The sequence below is a fragment of the Silene latifolia genome, chromosome 10 (assembly GCF_048544455.1).
Source record: "Silene latifolia isolate original U9 population chromosome 10, ASM4854445v1, whole genome shotgun sequence".
NCBI lineage: Eukaryota > Viridiplantae > Streptophyta > Magnoliopsida > Caryophyllales > Caryophyllaceae > Silene > Silene latifolia.
In genome coordinates, this window is record NC_133535.1 from 7,675,355 (window position 1) to 7,688,591 (window position 13,237).

Genomic DNA, 13,237 nt, shown 5'->3' on the forward strand with positions numbered 1-13,237 from the left:
CAATAACAGGGATATTCGTCCCTCGAGCGATGATGATGAAAGTTTTAGTTAAAATTTCGATTCTATCTGTAGTTGATCTTCGTGTTCTGCCGTCCGTATAAGAATTATTTTTACCGTTGCCAAAAAAAAAAAAATTGTATTGCCATCTGTATAAGAATTATTTCCAACTGACGCCCTTTGTTTACCCGATGCAGTCACTTTCACTTTGTCGTTTTAGGTTACGGTTTTACTAAAACAAGTGCATTGCCATCTGTATAAGAATTATTTTTACCGTTGCCAAAAAAAAAAAAAATTGTATTTTTACCTTATTTCCAACTGTTCAGCTAGCTGGAAATTATCCCGTGGTTTTTCGAGTCTATACTCTCCACTCATCTCCAATGGAGTTCGTCCTCACGCAGAAGAAAAAGTAGGCAACAGTTAAATCAACGGGCACCACCCGACACAGCGCATTTTACAAGTACCTACTGCAGCTGCTTCGCCACCATAAATCCATAATTCACAACAGGATCACAACCTAGGAAGGTTTAGCAGATTCAGGGTAGTGACCCTCAGGTTTACCCGATTCAGGGTATACGTGAGGAGCACTCCAAGCAGCGAATCAGAGTGAGTAGTAAAACCCAAAATAATATGAAGAGTAATCAACAAAGATGAACATGATATCTCGATATAAAATCAGCAAAATACTTTAGCATTGGTAGTAAATCCAAGAAATCATAACATAGGCAAAATCTCAGTAGATGTTTTCTGGATTAGAAAATTTAAAGCTGGATATAATTCTCGAGGACAAATAGTAGCTACTGTCACCATACTAACTGACTAACAAAAGAGAGGACAAAACAATTATACTCCGTCTAATCATCGAATAAGCTGAATCCAATTTCATCATCACTCTCTTCCTTGACTTCCTCCTGTAATCAGACAAATTCGATACAACACAGGTGAGCAAACCATCATCCAAAACCTTCAGAAATACGGGAACAGTGAAAATATGATCTGTTCGTTGCATCGACTGAACTTTACCATATAGAGTTCTAGAGTTCTTTGTCAATTACATTCACATTGAATCAATTTAGTCGATTTTGAACGAAAAACCAGAAGCAATCAATGCTCATGGCAACAGTGCACAGACAAAGTAAAGGCAACGGGGTCATATGCTACACGTAAAATAGGAAGAACGGGGCAATCACCAAAATACTGTAATAGAATTAAGCAAACATATTGGTTTTGAACGAAAAACCAGAGGCAATCAATGCTCGTGGGAACAGTGCACAGACAAAGTAAAGGCAACAGGGTCATATGCTACGCGTTAAAAAGGAATAACGGGGCAATCACCGAAATACTGTAATAGAATTAAGCAAACGGCACAATGAAGCAATTTGCAAGTGCCTCATGGAGAACGCAAACAAACCACAGACAAAGTAAAGGCAACAGGGTCATATACTACACGTAAATTAGGAATAACGGGGCAATCACCAAAATACTGTAATAGAATTAAGCAAACGGCATAATGAAGCTATTTGCAAGCGCCTCATGGAGAACACAAACAAACCTACGACAGATTCTAAATTCAGGAACCAATTCTAAACCAGAGGCAACCAATGCTCATGGGAACAGTGCACAGACAAAGTAAAGGCAACGGGGTCATATGCTACACGTAAAATTGGAATAACGGGGCAATCACCAAAATACTGTAATAGAATTAAGCAAACGGAACAACGAATCAATTTGCGAGTGGCTCATCGAAAACTCAAACAAACCTAACTACGGCCGATTCTAAAGTCAGGATCCAATTACAGAACATTAATTAATACGATAAATAACATAGGAAAAAGAAGAATATGAATACCTTCTTCTCTTCCTTCTTTTCCTCAGCAGCCGGAGCAGCACCACCACCACCACCAACAGCAGCAACAGGTGCAGCACCACCGCCAGCACCGGCATTCAAGATAAGATCCTCAATATCCTTCTTCTCAAGAAGCTTAGCGAACAAGCTTGGCCAGTATGAGTCAAAGCTGATATTCGCAGCTTGCATCAGTAACCCAATCTTTTCAGCCTATTCAATCAATTAGGCAAATCACATTCCCAAATTCAAATAACATTCAATTATTCACCGTAATACGAGATTGAATATATGTGAGGTATATTTTAATTAAAACACAATAACATAAATATATGCTATAGAAACCTTTAAAATAATCAAAGAGTAAGAGAAGAAGAAGAAATACGTTAATGGCGATGCCGTCATCGTAAAGGGCGAGAGCGGCGTAAGTGCAACCAAGTTCTGAGGTCGACATCTTCGTTAATGGAGTTGCGGTTTTGCACTAGGGTTTTGAGAAAGTTTGATTAATGGTGTGGTGGGGTGTGGTTTTATAGGGGTTCATGTTTTCGTGAGGGTTTTTCTTTGTGTGTTTTTGGGCCATGTTGCCAAGGTATATGGCCCAGCTCACCAATCGGATTATTCAAGCGTTTTTTTTTTTGTTGGCAGTTGTGACAGAAACCCGACTTACAATTTCATGGCTCATTTCGCTAGGCGATCAGCGACATAATTCAGGAGAGAGGTAAACTAGCTTCAATGTCGAATAGGATCCCTTGTGTCATATGGCGTCCGTTCTTCTGTAACAAGATTTATGGGCAATTCGTTCTAGTAATAGGGTGGCCCATGAACTTGCTCATGTAAGGCCTTGGTCGCTTGGTAGAGGTTTCTGGGTCAGTGTACTTCCGCTAAACATTGACGAGCTTGTCTCTTTTGATCGTGATAATGATATTTAATCCCTCTTAGGGTTTCCTAAATAAAATAAAATAAAAAAAAAAAAAAAACAAATGAAGAATCCCATTAGCGCTAGCTCGTCTAGTGCTTCTCGGATACCTTTAGCCTCAACCTGTAGTGCAAATTTAGACCATGAACTCGTGCCTCATTTTCGTATTATAAATGATATGGAGTAGAGTAATAGACTATTAATAGAAAGTTAAAAAAGGGGTTGTTAAATTGGATTATAATTTATAAGTGACATATATGATAGGCGGGTTTGATTAATATATTTCAGTTAGCAAAATTTGGTATGTGTGTTTTGTAATTAACGGGTGTAGTTAATTAGTGTTTTGATTAATATGTATGTCACGGAACGTGTAAGATTAAATGTTTCCTTTTTACAACCTAGCAAGTGAATATGTCCAACCTCACAAATGCAGCATTTGTGACGGACGTATCCGTCGCAAACTTGCGACATGTCAAGTATTACTTATGTCGGATAGATAAGACAAAAGTATAATACTTAAGAAGTTGCAATTTGTTTTATCTTATCCACCCACATGGTTATTACTTGACTCGTCACAAGATAGACTGATTGGCCCAACCTAGCAGCATGATGTTTTTTCTATTTGGTACAATAGAGGGGTCTGCCCTAAAAATAAAACTAACTAGCCAAAAACTACTTGGGGAGTTACGACTCCAATAATGGCTTCCCGAAGGATCATAAGTAATTATGGTGAAGGAGCCTCCAAAATTAAAACATCAGTAGAAAAAACAACAGTATAAGTACCCTCCTGTTATGAAATATTATTATATGGATGTCCATATCTTAGAATATTTCTAGAATATATTATCTTATGGAAACTATGCCCTCATTGTATGTGTATATATACCCTCTCATAATGAAATAAGATACAGTTCTGTTTCTCCCATATTCTCTACCTTCTCTCTACAATTCTCTCCTCTTTATTTCACAACACGTTATCAGCACGAGTCTCTAACCCTAATGCTTATTTCCAATAAACAGGTGCGCTACTAATCTCTTACTCGCGTGAAACACCAATTTAATAAACGAACGTATTAATCAAAACCTTGACATATACAAAGGAGTAAATATTACATTGACACATGCTAATCAATACACCACAACATGCCACGTTAATTTATGTTCACACTTGATTAGATTATAATTTATGTTCATTTATTTTATTTTTTTAAAATTTTGTTTCACATTTTTTTTAAGGAAATACGGTAGCTATTAATTTATCTTGTGTTCTGATTTGTTTTATTTTATAAAGATTAGTAGATATTTCCATATTATAACTTTGACCCGAAGTTCAAAGTTTTAAAGGTGTGTAATAATTTAACACCGTCTCATCAATACAATATATTCATATTGTATAAGAATAAGTGGCCAAAAGCCTTATGTAAATGATAATGGCCAGAAGTTCACATCTATGAATTTAGGAACCGTAATTGAGTTTAAAGCGGTCTTTTTGAAGGGCAAATTTATTTGTGAATTTATTCATGTTCACCTGAAGTTGAACAATATAATGAAATTTGGAATTTAAGATCCATTCCTTGAATTGAATGTGACATCTCATTAAGACTCTGTATGTAGCAGAGATCGAAAACATGGCATTATGATAAGCCTAATGTTGTGAGCCTTGATTGAGCCAAATTATTTTTCACTGAAAGAAAATATCTCATGAGAAGTCGTGTGTGGCTCATAGACACTGGAAATTCGATATGAGAAAGAAAAAAATATAATATACGAATTGAAATTTTGATATACACACTATGGCCCGAAGTTCATAGTGTTGAAATTATGACCAGAAGTTTACAATTCTTACATATTTCCAAATTTCATGTAGTGCATATATTACGTTTTATCAATTTCAATTGTTGTTTTAATGATGATTGTGCAGACAATGTAGTGTAAAATAAGTACTAATTGACACATAACTTGATTAAATTTTATTTTTTCTTATATACTATATCGCCTAATTTTCTTATTTATGCCCATTGGTGAGTACATACACATAGCAATACTTAACGGTCTATATAAATACGAGTATATGAAATTGTTACTCCTTATTGGGTTGGTTTACTTAGGTACAGTAAATTTATACTTCATAGCATATGTTTTAAACTTTGACTATAAACAACTTAAAATTATCACTTGCGGCACTTTGATCATCTCTTACGACTCTAATGATAAGGTAAGGCCAAGATATACAGTTAATAGATCCTACAACCAGTTGTACCCAGTTGTATACTCTAAAATCCGAGCTATATAATAAAGTTTTCGAGTTTTGTTTTAAAGAAGTCGAGCTATACCATAAAATTTCTGAATTCACCCACTTAAACATACAAAAATTAACTTTAAGAAAGCTCAATAAAATTACACATAAGCTCGATAAGATATAACTTGGTTGTATGATGTTATTGTACCACTGGAGGTATAATGTTATTTGTGCAAGATATATACTTTATGCGTGATATTGTTTTTAGATTTTTTTTTATAATTGTTGTATTCATGGATTAGGCCTATTAAATATTAAACGATAATTGGTTTGGATATATGATATAATACTCGCAAGTTTTATTTACTTAAAAGAAAAAAATATATTTTATTTTCAATCTAATACCCAAAACGTTTTGTTCATGGAAATCTATACTTTGAATCAAATCCTCAACAGACTTGTCATCAGTTTGGTTTGTGTACTAAGTTAACCACCAAATATCTTAATTGATTCTAATGCCATGCAAGTTTACTTACCTAAAACTTCTACTTGCTTGATTCTAACTAATACTACACATTGTTTCATAAAAGACAATTTAATTATTGTATTAGTATTAGTGGTACGTAGCATGTTAGTGTATAATAATTTTGTTCTGATAAATGATTTGTTTCTATTGTGCATCTCAATTCTCAACGTCATGCGTTAAAATATAATTTAATGTATTAAAGGTTAGTTTAATGTTATGTATTATGCATTAAACAAAATTTGTATTTGTGATCTTATATAGTGCACGCAAGAATTGTTTATGGCAATATTTTTATGGCTATATTGCTCCGGTCAAAACACTATCGTGATTAGTTTTAATTAATGACCAATGTTTTCTAAAGAAATATTGATTAGTCTTGCCTATATTTATGAGCACAAATAGGATTATACATCTAGTTGTACCATAAGCATGGTACAACCAAGTATAAGAATTCGAGCTTATGTGTATTCTTTCTGAGCTAATTTAAAGTTCATGTTTTTAATGTGTAAATGGATAAACTCAATACTTTCTAATAAAGCTCATATTCTTTAACATAAAGCTCGGATACTTTATCACAAAGCTCAGATTCTACACCGTACAACATATACAACTGGTTGTATAGTCCATGAATTGATTTATGAGACACATTTTGTTGTCCTATGTCACATTATTTATGAAAGATTGTCATGGATTGTGGGAAAATTAAGAAAGTTGACATGAAATGGTTAAAATGTGACAATTACGGCCATCCGGGTTCCTATTATACCCGTATTGATAAACCTGAAGTTTATCATAAAGGAAAAATAAGTGCTGAAATACTCTCGTGTAGAGATTTTATTAAAGGCAAGACACTACACTGAGATTGACTATATGATGTTAGAGATCTAAACACTACTCAATATATAAAAAGAACTTAAATGTTCATGTATGGATTGACACTATATTGTGTGACTTGTTGGAACATATTGATTCTGGAGTAGTTGTTAGTGATTAAATATCACATTTTAATATTAATGAAATCATTGATCTCTTAAATTGGGCATTGTGATTCAGCACATTAAAATCCAACTGCATAATAGGTTACTCCCTCAAATATTCTGTTACTAGTTTGGATGCCCGTGCGTTGCAACGGGGTAATTAACTTAGTAACAAAAAATGGTTATAAGGTCTTAATATTTACATCTTATGTCTAATCATTTATTTAGATATGATCAAAAGTCAAAGCAACTTATTTAAGAGACACAAAAGATGTTGTACCTAAGTTCCAAGGGTGTCTCATATTTATAATCATAAGACTACCACATCTTATGTTAATTTTTCGATGTGGAACAATTCTATTATTTTTATATAATCCTACATTATTTTTCAATATGGTACATATAACATACTAAGAAGTACACAATTTTATATATGTATAAATTATATGAAATCTTTTTGCTAATGATATCATTTTTACCACGAATCAAATTATGTTATTTTCATAATTTTCTTAACGATATTTTTTTGCCAAATGAAATGTAAAAGTTTTTATATAAAAATTAGAAACATCACTTGAATATAATATAGGACATAAATATTATAATAATTAAAATATTCTCCACTTTATTTTTTACATCAAAAAATATTATTTATGATACTTTCCTAAATTAATTTTTAAGATCACCCACCTTATGATAATTTTCTGATGTGGGACAATTCAACTTTTTATATGTAGTATATTTACTACACCTACATTATTTTTCAATGTAGGACAAATAACATACGAAAAAGTACACCATGTTTTTTGCACCTATTTCGATATCCAACCCGATTTAATAATGAGAAAATACTATACTATCTATTTATATTCGTACGTTTTTTTCCATTTATTATCATAATTAAAATATGTACAAATGATATGATTTAAATTTCATTTTTTTCCTAACACGGCTTTTAAGATGTAATTGACGAAGCAATAAAATGTATTAACAAATGCAAAATATTTTCCTTTTCTTGTGCGATTTTGATTAATGGTTAAAAATTATGATGTGTTTTAGTTACTCAAATGTAATGAGGCGTAATAATTACCTATATTTGAAAGTTAAAAAGATTTAATTCTATTATTTATCAAAGTAAAAAGCTCATTATTGATTTGTTTGTGAATTCAAGATCTTTTTATGCAACACTTGATTGTATTATAATTCATAAATTTTTTATTTTAGTGCAGAGATTATCATTATATCTGACACATTAGTAACCAATTTACGTATATTTAGCACCCATTTTATTTTTTAATTATGATTTTGTCTTAAATAAAGTTATTATATTATCGATTGTCTTAAAATAAACATTATAATATCACTAATATAGTAATATATAATCTCTTTTATAAGTATCTACGTGATTAATATTTGTATTCTATTGCTGTAACAAAGGTTTGTCGTTAATACAAACTCTTATAAGAACTCTCTAAGATAATATTTAAGCGATTCAAAAGATTTTGGGTTGATACCCCTAAGTTTCAAATATGACTCCTCTTTATAATCATGTGATACCTCACCTCATGATAATCTTCTAATGTGGGACAATTCAACTATTTATATGTAGTATATTTACCACACCTACATTATTTTTCAATGTGAGACAAACAATATACTTAGAAATACACTGTCTTTTTCGCACCTAATTCGACATCTAACCCAGTTTAATAATAATAAGCAAATACTATACTATTTATTAATATTCGTATAGTACATTTTTTTTTAACTTCTTATCATAATTAAAATATGTGCAAATAATATGATATTATATTCTAATGCTAGCATTTATTTACCACGAATCTAATAATATAATTTTTCAAAAAAAAAATATGTTACTTTTTTGCTAAATGAGATGTATAAGTTTTTATATAAAATTATAAACATCCCTTGGACATAAAATAAAAAATATATATATATCATACCGTGGAGATAATTATATAAACTCTTAAGAGATCTTCAAGACAATGTTTAAGAGACTCGAAAGGTTTTGGGTTGGTATTTAGGTTCTATGAATGCATTCTATTTATAATCATATGATCACCACCTTATGTTAAACTTTTGATGTGGGACAACTTTATTATTTATATGTAATATATTCACCACACCAACATATTTTTCAATGTGGGACAAATAACATACTTAGAAATGTACCATCTTTTTCGCACATAATTCGACATCTAACCCGGGTTAATAATAATGAGCAAACACTATACTCCCTCGATTCAAGACCAAATACAACATTCCTTTTTTTACACTATTCAGGAACGAATATAATCTTTACGATTCCTTGCAATATGTAAGACAAAATATGATCACGTGAGATCTTATTTGATTCACCTATAAAGTTCAATGAGAATATCAAATTTTTAAATCTTTTATATTGTAAACTTAAAGATATTTACGTTGTAATTTGTGTCTTGGCAAGTGTGTAAATGAAAATGTTGTATTTGGTTTTGAATGGAGGTAGTACTATTTATTAATATTCGTACGTTTGTTTTTAATTTTTTATCATAATTAAAAATATATGCAAATAATATGATACTCTGTACTATATTCTAATGCTAGCATTTCTTTTACCAAGAATCTATTATAATATAATTTTCATAATTTTTTTATAATACTTTTTTGGCAAATGAGATGTATAAGTTTTTATATAAAGATTATAAACATCACTTGAATATAATACATAATATAGAAAATATATATATCATACTGTGAATATAATGATATAAACTCTTAGGGTGTGTTTGGATAGGAAAAAATGAGGGAAAGGGAGGGGAGGGGGAAGGAGGGAAGGGAAAGGAAGAGAAGGGGAGGGGAGGGAGAATGGAAGAGGTAGTGGTTTTCCCTCCAAATCTTGCCTATATTGATGGGGAAATAATTTGTCTTGTAGGAGGGAAATGGAGGGATCTATTTTCCCTTCCCTCCAAATCCTTCTACCTTCATTTTGGTAACCAAACAATGGATTTCTCATCCTTCCAATTCCCTCCCTTCCCTTTCCCTCCAAATCCCTCAATCCAAACACACCCTTAAGAGCTCTCCAAAATAATTCTTAAGAGACTCAAAAGGTTTTTGGTTGGTATATAGGTTCCAATGATGACTCCTATTTATAATCATAGGATCACCCACCTTATGTTAATCTTTCGATATGGGACAATTCTATAATTTATACGTATTATAATCACCACACTAACATTATTTTTCAATGTGGGACATATAACATACTAAGAAGTACACCATCGTTAATATGTGCAAATCATATGAAATCTATACTCTAATGAAAGCATTTTTTACCACGAATCTGATTATAGTATCTTCATAATTTTTATAACGACATTTTTTTGCCAAATGAAATGTCAAAGTTTTTATATAAAAATTAGAAACTTCTCATGAATATAAAATAGGAAATATAGATATTATAATAATTAAAAGATTCTCCACTTTATTTTTTATGTGGAAAATATTATTTATGAAACTTTCCTAAATTAATTTTTGATGATGTGGACGCTCTAGAATCGCTCGAAAAAACTCTCTTTTATGTATATATATAGATTGTACAACAAAATGCCCATATAAAATCTCATTGATAAGATGAGAAATTAAAGTCTAAGGTGGTTATGATATAATTGTAGACTATACATTGGTTATTGTTTTTACCACCTTTAGGGGGAGAATGATAAGGAAAAGCTGGAAAAACAAACAAGTATATTATCCCCAACTGAACCTGAAGTTCAGCAGTTTGTTTTCAACAAAGAAATACATCAAATAGAGGTTCATGGAATTACAAATGATGGTATTCATTTGGTAATGAAGATGTATTATGATACCGCTTTCATCACCTTATCAAAATATGTTCATACATTGAAATCTATGATTTAATTATAGACAAATTAGCCCTATATGTGGTATAGCGAGCTATAAATTAGTCATAGAAAATATATGTAATGAAAATTTGATTCTTGCCAAATTGAACAATAGCCACACGTGGAATGTAGTGTGAGAGTCATATCGGTTCACATATTTCAAGTAATAAGAAAACGGCAAGCATGAGCAGTTGGTACTCCTATGGAGTAAAGAAATTTGGATGTCCCGGAAGTGACATAGATATCTGAATGATAATAGATGGCCTATATAAAAAAAGGAATGGTACCAAATATATTCAGATACCACTGATTCAGTACTGACAATATCACGAGATGTTGAAATTATATCGATATGTTTAAGGAACCGATATGCATTTGCGCGCGAAAATTAATGGACTAGAAAATGGGGATCTTATATTTAAGTCCATTTTAATTGTCGACATATAATCTATGATTATGAATGAGCTCATGGACTCGAAGTCCATTCATTGACCTGAAGTCAATTCAGATTATGATTATTGGAAAAGAAACTGTACAATTTGCATTTTGAGTCATCATCATGTGCATTTTAGTTAATAAGTTTATCATGTGCATCTTAGTGTTATTATATATACATTATACATTATTGCATTGTTTTATTGTTGTTTAGATTTAGTTACATATCATGCGCATGCACATAATTAATTATATTGTTATACTTTGATAAATGTTTAAAAGGAGAAATATATTTTACAGCCTCTTATAAATGATCATCAATTGTTAATGGTTAATCAATTGAGCTATTGAAAACTCTTGATGAAATATATAAACCTCTACAATACGATTGAAAGATATCGTGATTAGTTCTAAAATGGAACATCAAAACTCCTATAGAGTTTATTTGAAATTGTTATTGTCTCAACCTGAAGTTTGAGCATATGAGAATAATGATAATGATGTAAATGAGCTTCATGCTAAACATGTGAAATTAGTTTGTGGTCCAGAAGTACCATAACGATTGAAAAATAATGTAATCAAAATCTACAATGAGAATGTCTATCCATACATATGTGGTTTAGCAAAGAAAATAGCTCAAAGAAATTGGATGATGTATTCAATAATTATCGGATTGATTCTCCTTAATACAAGGAATTAAGGAATGATGGCTACACTCTTTTTCCCTTCGACTAGGTTTTTTTGTCCCAATGGGTTTTTCCTAGCAAGGTTTTTATCGAGGTATCACAATAAGCGCATTGATACGCTATGATTATTAAGATGAGTTATTCTTAACATATAATGTTATGTCATCTATGAAGAAGTTCCCTATCACTATTGTAGAAATATTATTTGAAATAAAGATCCAAGAGTCATCACAAATGACTACACCCAGATTGTGAGTTCTAAAGAAATATGAAGATTGAAATTATCAAGGATTTGGAGATATCAAGTTTATCAACTACAATGGATTTTATTCAACGTTCGAGAAGTTACGTCAAAGCATGGTTCATTTCAAAGATTTATCAAGTTATGTAATCATCAGGGGGAGTTGACACGCGCTGTACTCTTTTTCCTTATCCATGGTTTTGTCCCACTGGGTTTTCCATGGAAAGGTTTTAACGAGGCAGCTATTATTATGCGTGTTTAAAGATTATTGTACTCTTTTCCTTTCTAGTATTTTTTCCCACGGGGTTTTTCTAGTAAGGTTTTTAACGAGGCATCTTCTTTAGTAATGGACATCCAAGGAGGAGTGTTATGAAATATTATTATATGGATGTCCATATCTTAGAATATTTCTAGAATATATTATCTTATGGAAACTATGCCCTCATTGTATGTGTATATATACCCTCTCACAATGAAATAAGATACAGTTCTGTTTCTCCCATATTCTCTACCTTCTCTCTACAATTCTCTCCTCTTTATTTCACAACACCTCCTCTTTTTTATAATTCTACATAGTACCCTCGTTTTTTAAAATTTTATTAGTAATGCTCAGCCATAACCTTCTGTGAATTTGCTTCATTAACTTACTCTAAATGGGTAGCACTAGTAGAAAAAACACCTATTGCATCAGTCGATTTATGTCGGTTCTACAAAAACTGACGCAAAAAATACTTAGTTTTGGTGGGAATCTATTTTTGACTTATAGTCAAGCTTTTTGCGTCGGTTCTTGTAAGAAACTGACGTATATAATACACCGGTTCTCAGCAAAACTTGTATTTGATCAAATACCTCAGTTATGTTACTAAACTGACTTATTTGATATTACGTTTTTTGCATCAATTTTACCTAAAGCCGATGCAAATACAAACCATTCCTATATTAAGTAAACACGCACTAGTTCCTTTTAGGGTTGTAATTGAGTTGAGCCAGCTCGACAAGCCTTGAAATCGGCTCGTTCAAAGCTCGGCTTGAGATCGGGCCAAGCCGAGCCCAAACCGAGCCGAGCTCGAGCACACAAAGGCTCGGCTCGAAAGCTCATTTGAGCTCGTTATTTTTTAAATTACTTAATTTTTATCAATAATATTTACTTAAATTATACCATTAGTTTATTATAAACTATTTAAAATATTAGTTTAGAAGATAAATTAACATAAGAAATGTTATTTTAAACTAATAAACAAAAAAAGTACTCCCTCCTATTCTAGATAACCGTCCCATTGTGAAGATGATACAAGAATTAAGAAAGTGAGTTTAGATCACACAAAACGGACAATGGGACAGTTATGTGAATAGACAGAAATGAAATTGAATTTGGACCACACAACCCTTACCAAAAATAGACAATGAGACAGTTACCTGACTAGACAGAAATGAACAAAGGGACGATTATCTGGAATAGAAGGGAATATTAG

The 13,237-nt window shown here is 31.6% G+C and overlaps 1 protein-coding gene across 1 annotated transcript; it reads right to left on the reverse strand.

The window, feature by feature from the left end:
* Nucleotides 1–667: 667 nt before the first annotated feature.
* LOC141604937 (large ribosomal subunit protein P1-like) lies at nt 668–2,366 on the reverse strand. Its single transcript, XM_074423515.1, has 3 exons — nt 2,226–2,366; nt 1,847–2,053; nt 668–908 (listed from the first exon to the last, which is right to left on the reverse strand). Exons 1-3 carry the CDS (start codon nt 2,292–2,294, stop codon nt 852–854), a joined length of 333 nt encoding a protein of 110 aa, XP_074279616.1. The 5' UTR covers nt 2,295–2,366; the 3' UTR covers nt 668–851.
* Nucleotides 2,367–13,237: the final 10,871 nt, after the last annotated feature.

Bases quoted from the DNA above. Each gene is read 5' to 3' on its own strand.
- LOC141604937 (XM_074423515.1), bottom strand. From the start codon at position 2,294: ATGTCGACCTCAGAACTTGGTTGCACTTACGCCGCTCTCGCCCTTTAC. The intron at 2,054-2,225 runs GTATTTCTTCTT...TTGATTGAATAG, and splicing joins ATGACGGCATCGCCATTAAC to GCTGAAAAGATTGGGTTACT. The intron at 909-1,846 runs GTATTCATATTC...GTCTGATTACAG, and splicing joins AAAAGAAGGAAGAGAAGAAG to GAGGAAGTCAAGGAAGAGAG.